The 24,056-nt window shown below is 36.6% G+C and overlaps 1 protein-coding gene across 1 annotated transcript in view; it reads right to left on the bottom strand.

Annotated features, from left to right (window-relative positions):
- Positions 1–24,056, bottom strand: part of LOC115253863 (uncharacterized) — an 86,670-nt gene that overhangs the window by 29,467 nt on the left and 33,147 nt on the right. The window contains exons 8-9 of the mRNA XM_062847655.1: positions 23,273–23,572; positions 10,401–10,664 (exon numbers count right to left, since the gene is read on the bottom strand). Coding sequence (XP_062703639.1) covers positions 10,401–10,664; positions 23,273–23,572 — 564 coding nt within the window. The remainder of the gene's footprint in view (positions 1–10,400; positions 10,665–23,272; positions 23,573–24,056) is intronic.

Genomic DNA, 24,056 nt, shown 5'->3' on the forward strand with positions numbered 1-24,056 from the left:
AGAGGCCGTTTCACCCAAGTTTCTTCAAAAATTTGAGTATTTCCGTTATTTCCGTTATTCTATGAAATCATGAAAATATCTGTTTTGATGTTAATATTTTTGTCATTTTTTGTCGCCTTCAACCGATCTGCTCCACAACAACGTTTTGCCTTTTTTAAATAAATATAATCACTCATTCTAATTTTGTAAATTGGGACAGAAATCCCTAAACACTGATAAACGCCTAAATGTATGCAATCCCGAGCAAAGTACAATAACTGAGCAGTAACAAACTGATAACTAGTGTTCGCTCCAGAACAAATTTTACAATTTTGTGTTATCAACTTGGTAGTTCATGTTACCATTACCTGTCAAACTGGGGGCATCATCGTCGACAACAACAACGGAAGTTAGTTATCAATGACCGTTGCAAATATCTATCTGATAACAAAATAAGTTTTCAATTGGATAAAATTGATAGATTTACAGAAGTTGTTATCAGGGTGCCATTGATGATAACATAATGAGATACTTTATTGGTATCACGGATATACCTGGCTGTTATCATGTTTGTTATGTTGCCTGCTTATTCAGCCACAATGAGAACAAAATTAGTTAATTATTTTTGATATCAGATAACACAGTATGTTATCCGATTGTTAAAAAACTTTGCTCGGGATGTCCTTGTAATTCCATCTCATGTGGACTTTCCACCTTTTGGATTGTTTTTCTCATCTAACCCCATGATGCCCTAAATTACCAAAATTTTTAGGATGCAGAAATGTTACTAGGTAGCTCATAATGAATATTCACTGATGTCATGTGTTAAGTTTCAATTTAGAGCTGTTTTAATTTAAAAATATTAGGTAGCATCCATTTGTTACGTAACGCTAAAATCGACATTTTTTTAGCCCACCACCCTCCCAACCTCAGTAACGCTTTTTTTGCATGAAAATCCTATTTTTTTCCTCCCCCTAGAGCGTTACGTAATTTGTGGACGACGCTTTACAAAAATAAGCATCGTTGATATCAGGTAACGAATTACTTATACTTGTTTGCGTGAAAATTTACCAATACTTTGATTCCAACGTCGCAAAAAATGGTATCTTTACGGTACCATGTCAAAATTAAAAACCTAAAAAAAAAATTTATCATGAAAATATATCACTGCCAAATTGACCCCGTAATACCCTAAAATTCCAACATTTCATGACCGTCTTGTGTGTAACGTTACTCATTGGATTTGGGATTGCGATCCCAGCGAAATATTCATCAAAATCATGATAGATGTCGTAAAACAAATATCTAAAGTACTCAAATTTTAGGGGGAAATGGGGCAAAACGGGTTCTATAACTCGCTTCAGGGCATGAAGTGCATGAATCAGTTACCAATCAATTTTTAAGAAAATTTGGTTTTGAATGAGCCATCGGTGGTCACGTAGAGTCTTGTATTTAGAAAGTAATTATTTTTCCCACCTTTGGGATTGATTTTGTCCAATGTGCAATGTTGCTGTGATATTTTTAAGAAAAAAAAATCAGTTTTTTTTATGTCTACATTGAGTGAATATTTGAATATTTTTCAGCGCGTTCCATTCCAACATGGACATGTATAGGCTCAGTACCCGGGTAGAGGTGAATAACAAACCAATAACTCAAGAATAACACGCTTTGTCATCATATCAAAATTTGCAATTATTTAGTTTTTTATGAATATCTCAGGATGACACATAAATAACAAAACAGGCTATCATTGTAAAACTTGTAATTGGCGAGTTATTGTTGAATAGTATAATAACATAATAATGGCAAATATTACTATCATACTATCAACCATAATAATAAAACAATAACATAACTTACCATCATATCAAAATATGTTATTATTTTGACATTCTTTTTGCTATTATTTTGTTATTACAATAGCAAAATCAGTTATTCTTTAGTTGTTATGCCATAGAAATTTCGTTTTTATTTTTGTTATTTTAAATCTTATTTCAAACAAACTAATAGCAATTTTTGCCATTCAAACATTCTACTTTAATGGTAAAATGTTCCCTTTATTTGCCATTTCACTCTACCCGTGTAGCCTCTCATCAACCATCCGAATGTATAGAAATTAGATTATAAAGAAACTTTTCATGAACTATCTTTTATCTGGACTATCATTTGAAAACCGGCGTATATATACTTTAATTTTTAATATTCATGTAATTTTGAAAAATACAGGATCTAAAAAATTGGAAATTGGAATAAAATGTAGTCTATCGTAGAATTGTTGAACATTATAATTCATGACTTCGTATGCAAACAGTAGCCATAAAAAAAAACAATAAGAGTACTTAAGGTTGAAGTAAAACAACTTTTATTGATGGATTTCTTAAAAAAAATCCTTTGTTGTCCAAAATACTGCTCAAGGGTATCATTGGAATGATTCACAGGCAACAATACAGAAAACAAAGTACGTAAAGTTGCTTAAAAAAGTCTAGACCTCATGCCCAACGTGTCGATTCTGAGAGTGTGCTGCCAACTCCATAGAAAGGTTAACGCGAATTCTTCGAATACCTTACAAATATCATGCAAAGAGCAACATGTGCTCCTCCTCTCTCCTCTTCTTGGCGTAACGTCCTCACTGGGACAAAGCCTGCATCTCAGCTTAGTGTTCTATGAGCACTTCCACAGTTATTAACTGAGAGCTTCCTCTGCCAATGACCATTTTTGCATGTGTATATCGTGTGGCAGGCACGAAGATACTCTATGCCCAAGGAAGTCAAGGAAATTTCCTTTACGAAAAGATCCTGGACCGACCGGGAATCGAACCCGTCACCCTCAGCATGGTCATGCTGAATACCCGTGCGTTTACCGCCTCGGCTATATGGGCCCTCTCAACATGTGCTCTACTACCTGAAATTGTGATTGCTATGTTATTCCATGAAATGTTATGAGAACATCACTATAACAAAAGGACATAATATTATGTGTGCAGAGTTTGGCTTTGATAGGGTTTTTGCCTTTCTCGTACACTAAGTGTACTGGAAAGGCCATATGTTCGATCAATAAACGATTATTCGAAAAAAAAGGCTCGGAGGATCAAGTCACATATACCGGTCGACTCAGTTCGATGATTTGAGATGATGTTTGTATGTGTGTATGTCTGTGCGCGAATAAGTTCACTCACTTTTAAGGCACTTCTCATTGGCAGATTTTTCGGATTATACTAGAATCGAACCACATTTTTACCGCATTGTTTAGTATTAAAAATGGTTCACATCGGTCAAGTCGTTCTGGAGTTATCGCCATTTCAGTGATCCAGATCAGCACCGGTAGAACTGGCCGTATATAAAACTGAACCAAGCCCCATCATGCGACATATCATACTGCGATGATTTTTGTAACGTTCAGCATAGTTAGCGCATTTTGTGTGGAAATCAACACTGGAGACCAGAAGTTCCACGATGTCGGTCTAGAATCCAAGATGACGTCTCCACATTCAAGATGGCGTCTGTTTAATGGAGTTTAAAGCTCTAAAACAATGGAATATGGGTATATTTGATATGAAGAAGAAGTCTGGATCCCAAAAATGGCGACCAAAATATCCAAGACAGCGGTCTAAAATCTAGAACGGCGGCTTCAAATTCACGATGATGGCTGTTTAATTGAGTTTTGGGCTCTAAAACCATGCAATATTTGGTATAAGGAAGATATCCGGTGTTCAAAAAAATGGCTGCCAGAATATCCAAGATGATGCACTAAAATACAGGATGGCGACTTCAAATTGAGGATGGCGGCTGTATAATAGAGTTTTAGGCCCTAAAACTATATACATATTGATGTTTTCTAGGTGTTATTAATTCAAAATTATGGCATTTGTTTTTGCTTTTTTTGTCTTTTATTACCACCTCGAAGAGCATATCAAAGTATTATGTTGTTTATGATTGATTTCTATATTTGTTATTCAGATGTTATTCGTTTCTTCTCGTGTAGGATGACAATGAAGTCTGAAACACATTCACTCATATTTTTCCATTATAGAGGCGTAGATTTGCAATAACTTTGCGAAAGACAAGTTTCACAAGTAGGTGTTGTTATGCTGCCATTTTCATTTTGAGGTTTATGACCATGCAGTCCGAAAGGTTTAGGATTGTTAGGGGGAAATTTTTCACAATTCTGGAAGATTTTACAATGAAATCTTGCATTCGGCCTAACGGCATTCGGCCTAACGGCTTTCGGCCTAACGGCCTGCTCCCTAATTTTGAATGCTCAGCAATTGGTGAATTCAAGACCAATAATTGAAAAAGCCGCATCAACATTGCGTAAACAAACACGTTTCTGTCGACTTAGGGCCTTCTGGAATCCACCCACGCATCTCACCACCATTAACAGAAAGCTTGATGTTTGCGCTTTCTGTTAGTGGTGGTGAGGTGTGTGGGTGGAGTTAAAAAGACCTCAAGTCGACAGAAACATGTTTGTTTACAAAATTTTGATGTGACCTTTTCAATTGTTGGTCTTGAATTATAAATAAGTATACTAATCTACACTAAATTTTGTTTTACGTGATTGTTTGGTCCGCGTAAAAAAAATCGTGTAAAAAAGTTTTCAAAACTTTGTTTATCGGGAGGGTTTGAAATATTGAAAGAGTATCAAGGATAATAAGACAGATCTCTGGCAGATATTTGAGCCCCCTCGGAAAGAAATGGCGACTAGGAGAGAAGTATATTTGCAAAAGCACATCGCGTAATTTCAAGAAAATCGTATGAAAAAATAAAGCCGCGTAAAAAAAGATCGTGTAAAAAAAGAATTCAGTGTACCGCTAAAATATTCGTATTGGACCCCTCTCCCCTGAAGAACGACAAAAAGGTGCGACAAGATGCGCATTTCCAAGTATTCAATTGCAGAACCCTCAATAACCGTAAATCAATGTTCTTTATTAATTTCATACCCTTTTAGTAACCATTATCACCTCCATAGGTCAATGCTATTTCTATGGTGTGGTCGCCATTCATTACCGATAAAGGGTCTAAAGTTTAAGTATCCCGTCATCACATCATCGCGAAACAAATCACCGTCCTGCGCGTGTTGGTTTGCATCTCTGCACCATCCAGCACTAAGCTATAAATTATATTCAAATTACCGCCGGTAAACCGGTCACACTGAAATTTGCACAAGCTGTCCCAAACGGTGTCAATGTAAAGAACAACAACATGACCCACCCGGTTGATGTTTGATCGATCTCCTACTTTTCGTACGATGCTCTTCCGAACGGCTTTAAAAACGAGGGAGGTGCATAGTATTTTGTAACGAACGCCACCGTTAGGATCTAAATCAATTTTCTCAGAAACTGGTTGGTCTGGTTGCATTTAACGGCACACATCCGGTCGGGTGTAACATTGACAATGGTTCACGTGCAGATTTTGAATAATTATCCAAAGGTTAGATGTTGAGAGCTTTTTTTTTAGCAATGAGCCTAATTCGATTAATTTAAGTTTTGCGAGCAACTGACGCAATTGATCCTCTCGATGGGTTGGGTCCTTTGACAGAGAGACGTTGTCACAGCCAATTATAATGGAAAAGTACAGATTTTTGCTACCGGCCCAACAGTCAGTTCGTTTTTGCTGCTGGTGCGAATTCGATTCGGCTTTACGCTTGGTCAGAAATTGATGTTATGTAATGATCGGCTGCCTGGTACAAACTATCTGCTAGATTTCAAATGTATAACTGATGCTGAATCGCAGAAGGAGGCTGCACGTACGGTGTAAACATCATGCAAGAGTGCACTGCCACCGGTTTGAATACGTTTAGATCGCGTTCGTTGTTTCTCAATTTGTGGGAAACTGTACTCTGGTTGCGGTCAGACATGATTAGTCCTTGTTCTCTTTGACCCTACGATTTCTGTTTTTTTTGCTTTTCCAATTTCCACTTTCCATATCGTGACTGCATCTCTGCTTGGTGTTCAATAAACACTTACTTCCATAGTTTTTAACTCAAAGCTTTCAAGGCCAATTGACCATTTTTCGTACATCGCCCAAAGGTGGAAAAAATTAATAACTTCCTTAATACAAGACACTATGTGAGCATCAATGGCTTATTCGAAAGCAAAATTTCTCAAGAATTGGTTTGTGGATGATTCATGTACGGGCAACTTCTCTGAAGCGAGTCATAGCGCCCGTTTTACCCCAGTTCCCCCTAAAATTAGTGAATTTCTGTTATTTTACGGCACTTGTTATGATTTGAATGATTATTTCGCTGGGATACCATCGCCCCACTCCCATTGAGTAACGTTACATACAAAAAATTATTAAAATGTTGGAATTTTAGGGTGTTGTGGGGTCAATTAGGCAATGGTATATTTTCAAGGTAGAAATTCATTTTATATTTTTATTTATGATTTTTTTCATGACAATAACTAAATAAATGATCGAACACACATGGTTTATTCCTAAAGAAACCATTTTTGGCGAGTTTGATCTCAAATTATTGTTTATATTTAAGTTTTCCCGCATTCAAATATGAGTAGTTCCCATCCTTATACCACCGATTCCAAACATTTCCAAACGATGAGCCATTGCTTATATACTCCAAAAATATCCTAAATGTTGTTTGCGCATAGCCCCTTAGACGGGAGGTGACGGCATCATATAGTTTTAGAGCTTAGTTTACCAAAAATCCCCTATAAACTTATTTTTTATTGCTTTTAAATTAAAACAACTTTAACTTGAAACTTCTATGCATGATATGAGTTAATATTGATGAAGAGCTAACCAGTAATATCATTGCATCCTATGAAATTTGGAAATTTAGGGCACAATTGGGTTAAATGAAAAAAAAAAACAATCAAAATGACCATATAAGTTGCAAATAACTTGTTTGAAAGATAATATCCATACGAGTTCATTAATGACTGATTGATGCACAGGTAGAACACATATAGCCGAAGCGCTAAACGCGCGAGTATTGAGCAAAACCATGCTGAGAGTGATGGGTTCGATTTTTTTGTCGGTCCGGAGTTTGGCATTATTGAAATTCCCTTGACATAATGTCAAATGAACGACTGCATTTCCTCAAAATTGATGTGTGTATCAACATATTGACTTGATTTTTCGTATACGGATAGTACTGGCCGTCAATTTTAATGTGGATTGATTAAAAACTGTATGAGGTATGTCGAAAAACAACCCGTGCAGAGAAAGAATTGAGTGTATGTAATGTAGGGTGCAAGACTTTTTGACAGGGTGTCCGATTTTGCACAGTACGCACAGCAAAGTATCTAGCCGAATACAAAAAAATCAAGTCAATACAAACATCTTAAGGAATTTATATCCAACCTGAAAAGTTTGGTTTTTTGTGCAAATGAACTTGATTAATTACTAAACTTTTCTTTTGCATTGACCATATCCATAACTGATCTTCGTTAGCGAACAATAGAGACTCACAAAAAGTATTGCAATAGTATTGAATCACCCTATCGAAGTGAATATCTCTAAAACCAGAACACCTACAAAAAAACCGCTTTCAGAAATTGTTGTTGCCTTTGGGCTTCTGAATAACGTTGATGAAGACAGCATCTTTGTAAGGTATTGGAGATATCATGGTGAGTAAATGCGATACAATATTGTTGTAATACATTTTTTGAGTGTATACTTATGACAGGTAGTGTACTTGGCTAAGTGGAATAAGACTGTCATATTATTAGTGTATAGCAAACAAAATAAATACCTATTTGATGATTAAGTTGCTATTTCGTTAACAAAAATATATCGAATGCATTTTGGAGACTTTTTACTACAATGTGTTACTATAACCCCCATAAAGTCTATCGGCAAGCAGCAGTTTGCATATTCTCAAATTCACGCTACAGCTCTTCATCATGAAATGCTTGGAATGGTGAATAATGGAAGTGTGCGACATGGATTTTAAATATTCTTTCACGTATTGATTATAAATTTCTTCATCTTCAATATCAAAATTTTGAGAAATAAACAGCAGCATATTTTGCCCCATTATCCCCCAAACGTCCTATTTATATCATCTTTCATGCATACTCATTGGAATCAGAATGTTATAATATGAATGATATATTATATTAACTGCAATGGAACAATTTAACACATATACTTTTAGGGAAATTGGGGTGAAACAGGCTTTACACCCCGCTGAAGCAATGTCGTAAGTACAAGAATCATTCGTATAGAAATTATCTACTAAACAAGCTATTTATCAACTTATATGGTCATTCAAGCTTCTTGAATGTTTTTATTTTCATTTAACCCCATTGTACCCTAAATTTCCAAATTTCATAGGATGCAATGATATTACTGGTTAGCTCTTCATCAATATTAACTCATATCATGCATAGAAGTTTCAAGTTAAAGTTGTTTTAATTTAAAAGCAATAAAAAATAAGTTTATAGGGGAGTTTGGGTAAACTAAGCTCTAAAACTATATGATGCCGTCACCTCCCGTCTATGGGGCTATGCGCAAACAACATTTAGGATATTTTTGAAGTATATAAGCAATGGCTCATCGTTTGGAAATGTTTGGAATCGGTGGTATAAGGATGGGAACTACTCATATTTGAATGCGGGAAAACTTAAATATAACCAATAATTTGAGATCAAACTCGCCAAAAATGGTTTCTTTAGGAATAAACCATGTGTGTTCGATCATTTATTTAGTTATTGTCATGTAAAAAATCATAAATAAAAATATAAAATGAATTTCTACCTTGAAAATATACCATTGCCTAATTGACCCCACAACACCCTAAAATTCCAACATTTTAATAACTTTTTGTATGTAACGTTACTCAATGGGAGTGGGGCGATGGTATCCCAGCGAAATAATCATTCAAATCATAACAAGTGCCGTAAAATAACAGAAATTCACTAATTTTAGGGGGAACTGGGGTAAAACGGGCGCTATGACTCGCTTCAGAGAAGTTGCCCGTACATGAATCATCCACAAACCAATTCTTGAGAAAATTTGCTTTCGAATAAGCCATTGATGCTCACATAGTGTCTTGTATTAAGGAAGTTATTAATTTTTTCCACCTTTGGGCTTGATTTTGCCCAATGTACATCGTATTGCCAGCACGAAGATACTCTATGTCCAAAAAAGGTAATGATCTATCCATTTCTTAAAGATTCTGATAAAATCACACTTTTACACAGAGTTAACCACTTTCTTGGCTGTATCAAACCACCAAAACTAATATTAATTGACTGTGAGGAAGACTAATGTGTACGAAGGTAGTGGTCCTGGCTAAAACCCTGAAGCACTCTTTCACTGTCAACAAAGTTCATCTAACCGTCACGAGTAGAGTTTTTTTTTCAAGAAAATTGAAATTCCTGGAGTGATAATGGACGCTCTATTTCACTTGGCAGTTTATATTAGACATAATTAAGGAGAATTTTATTCTTTGGGATTCAAACTTAGACTAATATTTGTTTTGATAAAACAAATCACTACTATTCACAAATACTCATTTATAGCCCTTTCTAGCATCATCGAGCACTCAGTTGCAGTTCTAGAAAATGATGGGTTCAACGCGATTCTATAGATATTTTATTGACAAAAAAAAACAACTATTTCAAATTATAGAATTAGTTGAAAACTTGCCATAAATTCGCAGTATTTGATTAGATATTCTAAGAAACATTAGTGACCCGATTTTGTCAGCCTCTTTTTTGAACACATTTTCTGCTCTCCTCGACAATCTGAATAGTTTTTCAAACTGTTTAGCTCTCTATGTTCTGCATTGAAGCTGTAGTTTGATGGTAAACATGAATTAATTGGTTAAAGTTTGTCCGTAAGATAACGAAAGCAAAAAGTTTGTCGCAGAATGCGGGTGACAAAATCGGGTCTTTACTGTACAGCCCTACAGACTACATAGTCTTTTTAGTTCATTAATTGTAACGCTTTTTAAACTGATGATGAAAATGTATTTAATGCAATTCTGTTTCATAATTTCTTTTTATTACTACTCATTTCTGTACAATAAGAACTAATTTTTCCATACCGGTTCATTATGCAACTGAAAAGAGTTGCATAATGAAAAATATGATGTTCATAATGCAACTCATTTGAGTTGTATTATGAAAATGATACAACTCAAATGACTTTTATAATGAAAAAAATTATTGCATAAAATTCTGTATGGAACTTGTTGCAAAACTCTATTTTTTCAGCAGTCTTCGTATTTATCCAACTCGGCAAGCCTTGTTGGGTAAATGTACGATTCGTGCTGAAACATCATCTTTGTACAACTCGTTACATAAATAACCATTATGAGATACTGTTACTTTATATATTATTTTTATCTTCAGAAGTTGTTAGAAACGTGTTAGTCACCAAGATTGAGAATCACTGAACCATTAACCTAGAGAAATAGACACAAACACACAGAGCCTCAACCGTCTAATACAGAACCTGTAATCCGCCTGAACTTCGTGCCGATGGACTTCTCCAGTGCGTTGCTGGTGAAGCTGAGCACATGGGCGCCCAGGCTGAAGCCGATCGAGTGCAGATCCCGACAGCTGAACTCCGGATGGTTGGCCTTGAGACCAATAAGGAACGTTGCGGTGCACTCGCCGGCTTGCTTGGTGTTGAACGCCGCCGTCGGGTAGCAGGGCAACCGGGACAGTTTTCCCCAGTCGACGACGAAAACGTTGGTGCGAGGCTGCTTCAGGTAGGCTGCAAGAGGATAAGAACAACTCGTTGGCTGATTGTGGGGTGGGCAGTAGGGTGTCTCTAATTTGCACGCAATTTGGAAATTGGGGTTAACTCTTTAACCCCTTCGGGACGACTTTTTCACTGTAGAATGGGTCAGCAAATGACCCAACCGTTCTGAAAGGGTTAAATGGTCGCGGAGAGTGTGAAATAGGATGCTTTATATGAATGCCACCTACAAGGTTTAACGTTAATTCTGAAAAAAAAAAACATGTAGAAAATGCACTCCCGTGCAAAAGTTTGGGGTCACCCCCTCAAAAACATGGAAATGTTTTTCGGCCATGTCTCAGTCATCTGTATGAAAAATTGTTTCCCGTGTAATTCAAAATTGGGTAGACCAAATTTTAAAAATAAAGTTGTATTAGAACCCTATTTCTATCCTCTTTGAGAGTCATTCATTAGATTTGAGCGGAAAAATTCATAACATAATTTAAATTATCGAGTTAGGTTTACAAGTCACCGTGCAAAAGTTTGGGGTCACCTTTCAAATGAATTCTGAGTCTTTTTGGTGCAACTTCAATTCCTTCTATGATAGTTGAATGACAAGACACAGGAATGGATATGAAATGTTTATAAATTAAGTTCTAGACTAAGTTAAGGTGGAAAATAGTATATAAAATCCATACTAAGTTCGTTATATAAAGTGCGAAAGAGGATAGAAGTGAGATAAAAATAACTAATTCGTTAATTCTACCCTATATAACTGTATGTGTTAAAACCACAAATACATTACACCTAAACCTCATTTTATGTCCACTATTGGCTTAGCGGAATAAAACTCTACTGCCAAAATAATAATTAAAATAAACATTTTTATATTTTTGTACACTTCTTCTAATCACGGAGATGTTTTAAAAAATATAAAAGTGTTGAGTTTGCTCATTTTCTTGGCGGCAGAATTTTTTGTCGCTAAGTCATGCATGGACGTAAAAATGGGCAAGGTGTATTACCCCAAAGACCATTACAACGAATGTCATTTCTCTGAATGTACTATTACATTCGAGATTTAGTGTTTTGGAACAGATCAAAGGGATAACTTTTTGATGAAAATGCCATTTAAATTAAAATATGTATCATTCCTTAAACTTATGGATTTTTGGGTAATGGTATGTTTGTGGTTATAACACTTACTTTATTAGGGTACAATTCACGAATCAGTCATTTACATCCCACTTCCATCCTCTTTGGCACTTTATATAACGTACTCAGATGATTTAGTATGGATTCTATATACCATTTTCTACTTTCACTTAGTCAAGAACTTAATTTATGAACATTTCATAACCATTTCTGTGTCTTGCCATTCAACTATCAAAGAAAGAATTGAAGTTGCACCAAAAAGAAATGATGATTTGAATAAAAATCCGACTCAGACTTCATTTGGAAGGTGACCCCAAACTTTTGCGCGATGCAGCATCCTAAGGGGTGACTCCAAACTTTTGCACGGTGACTTGTAAACCTAACTCGATAATTTAAATTATGTTATGAATTTTTCCGCTAAAATCTAGTGAATGGCTCTCAAAGAGGATAGAAATAGGGTTCTAATGCAACTTTAATTTTAAAATTTGGTCTACCCAATTTTGAATTACACGCAAAACAATTTTTCGTGCAGATTTAGGAAAAATATGTAAGTTTAGGTAAACTTTTGCACGGGAGTGTAGGTGCCCTGTGGCAAGTGAGAATTCGGGATAAATAAGACAAACATGCTTCTTGACAGCCGAAAGTAGTGAAACAGTGTAAAAACACATGTAAAAAATCATCAGTGTATTTTTGTACTAAAAGAAATTATTTATTTTAGTACAAAAATGATAATAATACAAACACTGAGATGATGATTAACCTGGGCTTGTTAGGGGAATATCTGTAAATAAAAAGAAAATCGCGTTAAGTACTGTTTCTTTGAATTCCACTAAAAATTTGCATTCTTTGACAGATACGTATTTCGACCTCAACTGTAAGGTCGTCTTCAGTGTCTTGTACTCAGTCGAGTCAAGTACAAGACATTGAAGACGACCTTACAGTTGAGGTCGAAATACGTATCTATCAAAGGATGCAAATTCTTAGTGGAATTCAAAGGAACAGTACTTAACGCGATTTTCTTTTTTATTTTCAAACACTGAGGTTTTTAACGTGTTTTACACTTTTTTTTTACATGGATACGCAAATTTATTCTTTCTACTTTCTTGCGCACTAAGTGTCTAGAAGGAAACTCTTCCTATAAGGGGATTTCATGGGAAGTTTTTGAAGGGTCGGATACGAGGGGATCACAAATGGTTTAAAGTGGTTAAAGGGAGGTGGGGATGATTTTAAAGGGGGGGGGGTGTATGGTGTGAGTGATGACTGGTGATAACGCAAGGAGGGGCTAAGGGGAGTTAAATGGAGGTTTCATAACCCTATCATTTCAAGTTTTATGCTGCTCTATAAGACATTTTCGTAACCAATTTTTTGAATCTTCCTACTGGTTCGTACATCAAAATCTCTTGAATACCTTTTTAAGGGTTCCGGGTCATTTGGCCGAACGCCGTTTGGCTGAATGCCGTTTGGTTGAACGCCATTCGGCCGAAAGGGTCATTTGGCCGAATGCCGTATGGCCTAAAAATGAATGATGAACTTAAATGACCAAAAATACATTAGAAAGAACAGCCTATGACACAGAGAAGGAATAATCTTTGATAAAATGTAAGCAGTTTTAACGCCAACTCGGGTATCGCGCCACTTGGGCGGTGGCTTCTATATTCGTCTGTTTTCCACTATAACTTTTTGAACCAATTGACTTGAAATGTTGTACACGGGTAGATACTATACCTATCTCACCATATTCCAAAAGTTGTGTCAATTGGTTCAAATTTGACTGAGTTATAGTGGAAAACAGACGAATATAGAAGCACCCGCCCAAGTGGCGCGATTCCCTAATCCCTGAATGGCTGAACTAGAAAGAATAGCCTATTATTAAAAGAAGAAAATATTTTTGATGATCATATTGGCATGTCATATTCTTCTGATTTCCTTTGATCATAATTCGGCCAATCGGCATTCGGCCAAACGACCATTCGGCCAAATGGCATTCGGCCATATGGCATTCGGCCAAATGGCCGGGCACCCTTTTTAAGGGCGTGTTCTGACTAAGGCATTGTCCACTTAGAATCCGGACGGACAAAATCACGTATATCTCAGGGATGGAATAACAAACATAAAAGGTGAAGCCCTCAAAACAAAGATTATTTATTGTAGTTTTATGGAAAAATTACATTGAAATTATTTATGTTTACTTCAAATAAATTTTTTACTTTTTCCGTGTTAACTTCCTTAAAAATCTGCACAACGGTGGTAAATTTTAGAATCAACCCCTTCGGCATGTTAGTCCAACGATCAGGTCGTCTATGCAATTTCCTGAGTGCCTTGATTAGTCTGATTACGAAGAAAAAAATCAAAAAGTTTTTCTCATTACGATATGAGAGGCAATTTGGTGGAAAGAGTGAACGCGAAATTTGAGTGTTTTTTCGTTGATAAATACTACCCATCCATGACGAAACCACTGAACGGCTCCGGCTGCCGTGACAGATCATCAAAATAGGTAAAACCTCTATAGATTCCTTGCGTGCGTTTTTGAAAAGCAGCACGCGGTTATTGAGGCGGTCATCCTTGTATAAATTCGTTCTCATCATCTTGTTTTTAAAAAAAGATGCACTGAGTTCGTACTTCTTGCCAAATCTTCGAATTCCAAGCAGATTAATCAATGAACCCAAGCTTTAATCCTTTGGGGACACTTCTTTATGCCAAGATTAACAACATCTGTGCACAAAACACATAATGGTTTTGGAGATATTAACATTTTTTGCGACTGTCGTACCTGACCACGCTAAATTTTTAAACGTGTTTGTGCAAGATTTTTTTCCTTCTCTTGTCTTCAATCTAAAATAACTTTTCACTCGTTGCAAGAAAATCGATGAAATTTTCACCGTTAAAAGAGGACTAGTGTAGGATAAGACTGCTGTAAAAGAATGAAGATTGTGATCATTGAGAGCGTCCCTAGAAAACATGCCATGCATCCGGATTCTAAGTGGACAATGCTTTAAATGGACCACTTCGAAGATGTTTTGCAAACCGTATTAAGAGTAGCAATAAAGCTATTTTAAAACTTAGTTCAACAATTTTCCACCCTCGACGGTAATTATGGTGCCATGTGTTTTTTTTGCACCGTTTCAGTAATGTAACAACAATGCATCGATTACGCTAGTAAATCTTGAAGCCTTTACTCGTGGAAGTTCTTGGATGACCTTTTAGTTCTTTGCAATACCATGTTCCATGGACATGTCGGATTTTGCGTCCCACCTAGCCGAATTTACGAAACGTAAGTTAACCCTGAATTTATTCCAAATGAATTAGCCTAATAACATTTGTGTCATTATAGAATTTTTTTAACCGTTCCTGTAAAAAAAACGATAAAATTTGCTCTCGTTACTTTCGTAACAATCCTTTCGTAACAAAAACTGTAAAATAGTAAAAAAAATCTCGAATAACAAAAAATAAAGTGTTCGAAACAAAGTTATTGTTAAAAAACTGAATTTCAGGGGTCATCCTGGTCTTGTCTTTCGACGTCGAAAAGTGAAAGAATACTTTCCTTTGAAAAAAAAATAAAGAATATGTTTTCGACGTATTATCCCTTTCGACGTTTTGTCCCTGGGGGTTGGGAGACCCAATTGTAAAGTCACTTTTGGTCCATTCTGGACATAACAAAGCATTGTAATTTTGCCAAAAAGTGTCTGTTTAAAAATTATTCAATTGTGAAAATAGTGAAATTAAAAAAAAGTGGGTTTTCTGTCGCAATGATCAATTTTACAGTGTTGGTATCTTGGGCAAAATAGTGTATTATAGTAGTAGCCACAAACTTGTATGTAGAACATATCAGGTTGAAATTATACGATGCAATCATGGAAAAGATCAAAAAACTGATTTTAAGGTTGTTTTTCAAAACTTGCATATTTTCTCTAAAAAAACGAAGTCCAAGCTATTTGGTGTTTTCAGCAAAGTTACTTGAACCAACATGTTCTAGGGTAGAAGCTTCAGTTTTGGCCAGCCCGGAGTTTTGGCCATAGTGCAGTATTGAGCCTGTTGCGATCCAAATCGGAGTTAATTTATTTTTTACTAGTAGATCCCATTTCAATATGATAATTACAGTTGTGAAAACTATACATTTTGATAAAAAAACTGGAAGAAAATAATATATTTGCTTAAAAAATCAGCTCCCATATATCTATTTTGGCCAGGGTGCTTCTAATGATTCTGTCACATTCGCCCGAAATCCATTCGCCCGAATCGCAACCGCCCGAAAAGATCATTCGCCCGAAATACCATTCGCCCGAAAGTCATCCGCCGATTCCATGTAATTTCTTTGAACACAGGGTTCCTGATTTCCACTTTTCATCTTCTTCCACACTCGAATACAGTCAGCAGCGAACGGTTGTCGCTTTAGTTTGTGTGTTTGCTTGTCAGCGACGACAGCAAACATCGGCGAACGGTGGGAAGCCATACATGGAATTTAAACAGTCGTTCACATTCGCATCGCAAGCGATGGAGAGGTGATGCAATTCGTGAGTGAATTGCGCGTACGAATATTTAAAGTTTTCAAAAAATGTTTATTATTTTCTTTGCTAATCTACCATTTCAACAACAATACACTAAAAACGTATGCATTACATGCAGAGATTCTCTTCTAGTTACGATAATAGCCGCTTCGATCGCTCACCAGCATTCGTCACTATTCGCCATTCATTCATTCGCTTGCGATCCAAACTGCGATGATCGGGCACGAATATCCATGTCAACCAGCTTGCGCATCGCTTCCCCCTGGTGATGGGTTTGCGTGTTTGATCACGACTATCCGTTTGCTGCATCTTTCTCGATTCGCTTCAGCAAAGAGGAGTGAATATGAATGAAGTGAGGCGAATTTACCGATCCTTGTTGAACAAGTTTTTTTTCCTAGTTTGCCATGATGAAAGTTTAATATTCATATTAGCTTAGTATGAAAGAACGGCCTATGTTTCGAAGAAGGCCTAATTTCTTGTGAAAATATTACATTAATAGCCTATTTAATCGTTATAGCATTGTTGATCGAGAGGATAGCGCCACAACTTCAGCACAGAGTAGTCAATTCTTTTAAATTAATAGTGTTCACGACGGATCTACTCGGAATAACTACGTATCGTTAAAATGAACAATAATTCATAAAAATTAAAACGTGTGAGCTAACGGATGCAGAAAAAAAACACCAAAATCGCGAGAATGCAACATTCTTATTTGAATAAGCTATTCTTTTAAAACCATGTTTTGAATCCAGAAATTGTAAACAATAAAATATTAAGGTTCCCCATAAAAAAAAAAACAAATTAAAAGAATAGCCGATGATTGAAAGAAGGGCAAATTTATGGTAAAAATAACATCAATTTGAATTTAATTTCCTTGAAGGTAGAACTAGAAAGAAAAGTCTATTAACAAAAGAAGGAACAATTCCAATAAATGTTTTCACAGCTATATTGCTGAAAATGTTTTAACAGTATAAGTCTTATATCAGACTGTGTTCAAAGACTGTGCTTTATTGCGAATGGTCTTTCGGGTGACTGGTCTTTTCGGGTGAATGGTATTTCGGGCGAATGGTCTTTTCGGACGAATGGTCTATTCGGACGAATGACTTTCGGGCGTTTGTTACATTCGGGCGTTTGTCATTCGGGCATTTGGAATTCGGGCGAATGGTTTTCGGGCGAATGTGACAGAACCGCTTCTAATTTGGCCACTCCCTTAAGAAATACACGTGATTGGCCAAAATAGAATCCAAAGTTGAGAATATGGCCAAAACTGCGGCACAGCTTCTATTTTGGCCAGTGCCACTTTTAATACAAAAATCAAGTATTAGCTTGATTTCTGCATTTTTCCTTCAAAACTAGCTGTCCCCGGCAAACTTTGTCTTGCCTATTGCGTTTTTTGACATTTCAAGTTTTTAGCCAAGACCAAGTCCCCGGTCAAAACGTATGGAAGATCAATTTTCAAAAACTCTCATTTTTTCCATGTTTTTTGCCTCATAAACCTTCCTTGGGTGAAAACTAACAGAACAAAACTAAAACGACCAAAATCGGACCTTCCGTTTGCAACTTATGCGCGGTCTCACGTATGCCACTGCATTTTTATATATATAGATATAGATTGAAACCTTTCATTCGACACGTTGGTAGTTTTCGTAGGATTATTGGTTATTTTTATAAAAATAATTTCCCTTAGACTGACCAAAACCGGTGCCCGCACCCTACAACTTTGCTGATCACATCTACCCTCTAAAAATGATTTTCAAATTATTGTAACTCGGATCTACCTTGCAATTTAATCGTACAGTGAATATCCACAAAAATGGAGAAGATTGGTCTGATTATGTCTTCAAAAGACAACTAAAATGCCATCTAACGGTTCTTAGAAATTTTGATCATTTTTTTTCAGAATGGTTCCACTGTGTGACGTTTTGTTATTCGACATTTTGTTTTTCAACGCTTTATCACCCAAACGTCTCCGGGAGATGGCTGGAGCTTGCTTCGTACCACGATTCAAATGGAGTCAAGTGAAGTTAAATGTAAAGTGCAAGCATATAGTTATCGTTTATTTTTCGTGATCATATGTGATGTGGGACATCTTTACTTGGGCCTAAATATGTAGCCACAAAGCTGTAAAGGCGTGGGTATTCAACACGAGCATGCTAAAAGTAACGGGTCGGGAACGATTCCTGGTCGGTTAATGAACTTTTCGTAAAGGAAAATCACACTAAATCTTTGAAGACAATTGTAGATGATTTCTTTTAAGTTTGAAAAATAATCCTTAAGAAATTTTCAGATAAAATCTTTAGAAACTTTTGAAAAAAAAAAATCCTATCAATAATTCTTGGAGGAATCCCTTGTGATAATTTTATACAAATCCCTGAAAAAATGGCTTTAGGCAATTTCTAGAGGAAATCGTTGAAGTATCCCAAAAAGATCAATGAAAATTTCAGGAAATTCTTGAAACGATTCTTGAATCAAGGGATAGACCTCTAGTAAAATCTTATTAAAAAATCCTGACAGAATTTCTGAAAAAAAACAGAAACAATGCCTAGAGAAATATTTAAAAAAAAAACCTTGCAAAAATCCCTGAAGAACTGAAGAAATTTCATAAGGAATTCCTTTGAAAATGCTTGGTGAAATTCTTGGACAAGTACTGGGAAAAGAATCCTTGAGAAGCCTTTACAAATAAAAAATGTTGACACATTTCTAGACAAACTCCAGGTGGAGCCCGTTATGTAATCTAAAAATTCCTGGAGTAATGTCTGGAAAACTCTAAGAAAATACTTGAAGTATTTCAAGAAGAATCCATAAAAAAACCATGATCCCTTCTGTAAGAATTGAAGGAAATCTTAAACGAATCTTAGAGGTCTCCAGCTAGCCTTGTGGGTAAGGCTTTGGATCGCCAATCCGGAGACGGCGGGTTCGATTCCCGTTCTGGTCGGGAACTTTTCTCGACTTCCCCGGGCATAGTGTATCCTTGCCTCACAATATCCAAATCCATGCAATGGCAGGCAAAGGAAGCCCTTCACTGTGAAAATGCTCAAAGAACACTAAGTTGAATAAAAAGTAGGCCAAGTTCCAGTGGGAACGAACCCTTATTCCTTAGAGCCTAGGTTCCCAAACTTTCAGGTGCGCGACCCCCTTTGGCCAGCAGACGTACTTTTCGCGACCCACCATGAAAATTCTCTCATATGTTGTCTGTTATAGTAATATAGTCGACTGTCCCTCACGACCCCCTGGATGAAGGCCGGTGGCCCCCCTGGGGGGTCGCGACCCACAGTTTGGGAAACCATGCCTTAGAGTATTCCTTAATAAATTATTGACGAATTCACTGAAGCAACTTCTGATTGAACTTCTTGTCAAATCTGTAAAAAGTTTCTTGAGAAAACTCCCGGAAAATCCTTGAAGAAATGGAATCTATCAATAAATTTCTGAAGAAATCTTTAAAATAATTCCTGGATAGATTCATGATAAAGTGCTTTGATGAGTTTCTCCGGAAATGTTCAGAAATCTGTTCACAAATTCTCCTAGGAATCCATGTAGGAATCCCTACATGAACAAAACTCTGGAGAAGAGCTTGATAAACTACCTGAAGATATTCCTGAAGAAATTCCCTATGAAATCCTAAAAACACTTCAATAGGAATCCTTGAAATAATTCTTGCAGAGTCCCTGTGGGAATTTCAAACAAATTTCATGGCAAGTCTGTATAGAACTTCCTTCAAAAATATTCAAACGTACTTCTCATAGAGAAATCTCTTATGTAATAATTGGACCAACTTCTGAAAAAAAAAGAATACTTGAGAATCTAGAATCTCTTAATCAGTTATCTCCAAGATTTTCTAAGGATGAATCCTTGATTTTTTTGAAATTATGATATTTTTCATTGGATTGATTGGATGAATCATTGAAGGAGTTCTTGGCAGAATTGCCAAATGTTCAACATTTGGAATATAGTTTTCAAATTGGACGAGTTGTTTTCAAGATTTTTGCCTCAAAATAGCTATCAAAGCTCAGAATTTCTAAAAAAATATTATATTTTAACTAGTATACACAATCCTTGTGTGATAAATTAGCTAAAGTTAAAATTCACGAATAAATTTAAAAAAGTACACAGTTACTGTTCTATGTGTTTGTTTTACGTGGTGACGTAATTGATAACTGCATACTTTTTGTTTCCACCACGTCTTGATCTTGCACAATTCGTCAATCAATTAAAACAAATATTTTCCATGCGAGTTTCAACTACATCATGCGAGTTTACATCAACCAATGGTGATGGAGCTCAATTGTGACAGCCCAGTTAACATTTTGGTCTGTATAATTTGTGAAATACATCACCATATAAAAACCAATCCAGTCGCATAAAATGCACACAACTGCTTTATACATACCAAAGTGGAGGCCATATATACAGGGTGTTAGGTTCGTGAGTGCAAACTTTTTGAAGGGTGATAGAGGACCATAAATGGTGAAAAAAATGTTCTACGCATTATGGTCAAATCTCAACCGTTACGTAGTTATTGAACTTCTCATATTTTTGACTCTCATAGCCTTAACTGGCTTTAACTTGAAAATGGTCAAACTTATCGCAATTTTTTAACCCTTATTCGAAAGATTATTGAATTTTCTATCATATGACATCTTTGAATCGATTGGTTTAGTTAATAAACTAAGTTTTCTAGAGCAAAATAGTTAAAAATAGTGTGTTTTAATTTGTTTTTGTCACTTATCTTTGAAACATGCGTTATAAATTCAAATTCTTTCTTTGGAAAAGTTGTGGCTCCTGTTCATCTCTACAATTCGTTCTTTGACACCAAACTTCTAGCTCTTATCGTTTTCTTGCAATTTCGATTTAAATGTGCGGCACAGTGAGCAAAAACGTGCTTACCTTGGCAGTTGCAAATTTTTGACCTGAAATGCGATGTTAAAATCAAAATTGCAAGAAAACGATAAGAGATAGACGTTTGATGTCAAAGAACGAATTGTAGAGTAGCACAGGTGCCACAACTTTGCCAAAGAAAGAATTTGAATTTATTACGCATGTTTCAAAGATAATTGACAAAAACAAATTAAAACACACTATTTTGAGCTAGTTTGCTCTAGAAAACTTAGTTATTTAACTAAACCAATCGATTCAAAGATGCCATTTGATAGAAATTTCAATAATCTTTCGAATAAGGGTAAAAAAACTGAGATAAGTCTGACCATTTTCAAGTTATAGTCAGTTAAGGCAATGAGAGTAAAAAACATGGAAAGCTCAATGACTACGTAACGGTTGAGATTTGACCATATGCGTAGAACAATTTTTTTCACCATTTATGGTCCTCTATCACCCTTTAAAAAGTTTGCACTCAGGAACCTAACACCCTGTATACTTCTGACGATTTTGCTCGACTTCGCTTGATTAGCAGTACGATTGGCCAAGCTCCCGATGAAAATTTAACAATACAACATTTTGTAACCATAACTACGATGCCTATTAAACGTTAAAAAAAGAAAAAAGTTGATACCCGGGAATCAAACATGGAACCTTTAGATTCATAGTCCTATACTAGACCACTACATCAACTCATCTGTCTTGGACTGGAGGGTAATTTTGACCAATAAAAGCTTCAAGTTAATCATAGAGGTAATCCGTATTCGTCACCTTGCTAATTTCCATGAGCACCGATACAAAGACTGGGTTGCAATTTTTCCTAAGTCGTAGCGATTCAGTTTACTACTTTTCTGACATTATATCCCATATTATGATCTGCCATTTATATACAACTTGTAACGATTTAGAATTACGCTAGTTCAGGCATGTTTTGTTTACAAAAATACAACAGTCCCGTCGCGTACTCGTCGTCGTCGGTGCCGTCGTCGCGAGAATAATACCCTCAAAAATTATTTGCTTTTCATTTAATACCATCCGGTGTATGATAATCGGTAAGAATCAACCATCAATCATAGGTTTGGAGCGATAAAATTAAAAAAAACGGATGAATCCCACATCTGGAATAGGTATCCGCGGTAACCGCCAGCTGGAGGTGCAAGCGAAGTTAGCGGGACATTTCGGGATGACCGATTTCAATTGATGGCTTTTGGAAGTGCTGTGATGTGCCCTAATTTCAGGTGACCGTAATCCAGGTAAAGAGCGATTGAAGAAATTTGTTTAATGAAGATGCGAACAGCATCAACAATGATTGTGAGGTGGCTGGAAGCGTAGTAAAATGTAGTAACGTGCAGATGTGGTGTAGGGGTGGCGGTATGTGGAAATGGTGAAAATGGGCTTTTATGGTTTCGAAAACGACTTCCGTGTGTTCTGCATCCTTTTCATATATGGAAAATATCCAGTTTTTTGACGAATGTTGATGTATGTTTGTTGTCAACTCTTGGGTGCCGGTTTCTATTGATATATAACGATTGCATTTGAAACATTGCTGACATGTTTTATGATCTGTCAGATTTTACAACTTGGAGCGATCTTGATTCGCGCTATATGTGGCTTTCATAATTTACAACCAAATGTATCGTTATGCAATCGCAACGACGATTGATATACTACTGTTTTTGTCATTGTTGTTGCAAGATATACCATTTGATGCGATTTTGATTTTTGGCATATTAATAAAGGATTTGGCACGCACATTCTTTTACGATATATGGTTTACTGGGAGGATATTTGACTAGCACCAAATTAAATATGGGTCATACCACAATATTCCTAAATAATGGACGCCGTGGGTGAAGGGCTCTACAGATGAGGAAAAATGCGAGTTTCAATGAAGTTGCTACCTACATTGAACACTCTCTCTAACTGAAAGCATTGAAGCAATTTGTTTTGGCGACACCAAACTCACACCACAGTATAAGCTACGGAAATTGTTTTGTTTTCAATTCCATCGTAGTTTCTAACACCCTCAGCTATGATTTGGATAGCCAGCCACCAAGTCCCAATAATGTGCAATTTCCAGACACCCTAGTGTGCAGTTTTCCGTTGACAACCAACCGTTGCGAATGATCTTCGTGGCATTGAAATCTATGTGACCGTTGTAACCGTGCACTATCAACTTATTCCTATAGGTGAGATTGATATGGCTAGGAACTTTAGGATCGATGTTGTCCAGCAGTAGCGGAGCGTCCCCAGGGCTATCACTGGTAAACAGGTAGAACTCTATGGCATCGGAGTTGCATGGTTCGTAATACTGAAGCTGACAGGGGCCAATGGTAAACTCCCGTCCGTGTGCTGCGATGAATATCAATGAGACGGCAAACGAAATCAATTTTAACGGCACTTTACTCATTGTCACTCAATTTCACTTCACACATATCGATTATTCATTGCGTTCGAATCTTCCATCGCACATGCACTTTCACAAGCTTCCGTTCCGATATCACTGCCAATGTGAGCAATTTAACAAACTCCACACGATCAGTCCCATCCTTTGCATCTTCTTTTTATTCTGTCACCGAACGTTTGCTTCAACCGTCCATTTGATACGATCCGGATATCCCCAAAATCGCATCTAACTCTTTGCGCGCGCGTTTCCCAACTGAAATATCGACATGCTCGCGTACGACTTCGATCCGCTAGATGTGTTCTCCGCGCGCAGTGAACGGAAAAGAAAAACAAAAGTTTCTACTGGCACCAAGTGTCAGTGTATCTAACTTTGTCGGAACAGCACGCGTGAGTGAAAAATTCTTACGAGCCGGGCGAGCTTTTAGTATAACCGCGTCGTAGGCATCAGCGCGTGCTCGACCGCAGACAGGCTGTGAGGCAAAAGCTGCTAAAT

This window comes from Aedes albopictus, chromosome 2, assembly GCF_035046485.1.
Source record: "Aedes albopictus strain Foshan chromosome 2, AalbF5, whole genome shotgun sequence".
NCBI classification, from domain to species: Eukaryota; Metazoa; Arthropoda; class Insecta; order Diptera; family Culicidae; genus Aedes; species Aedes albopictus.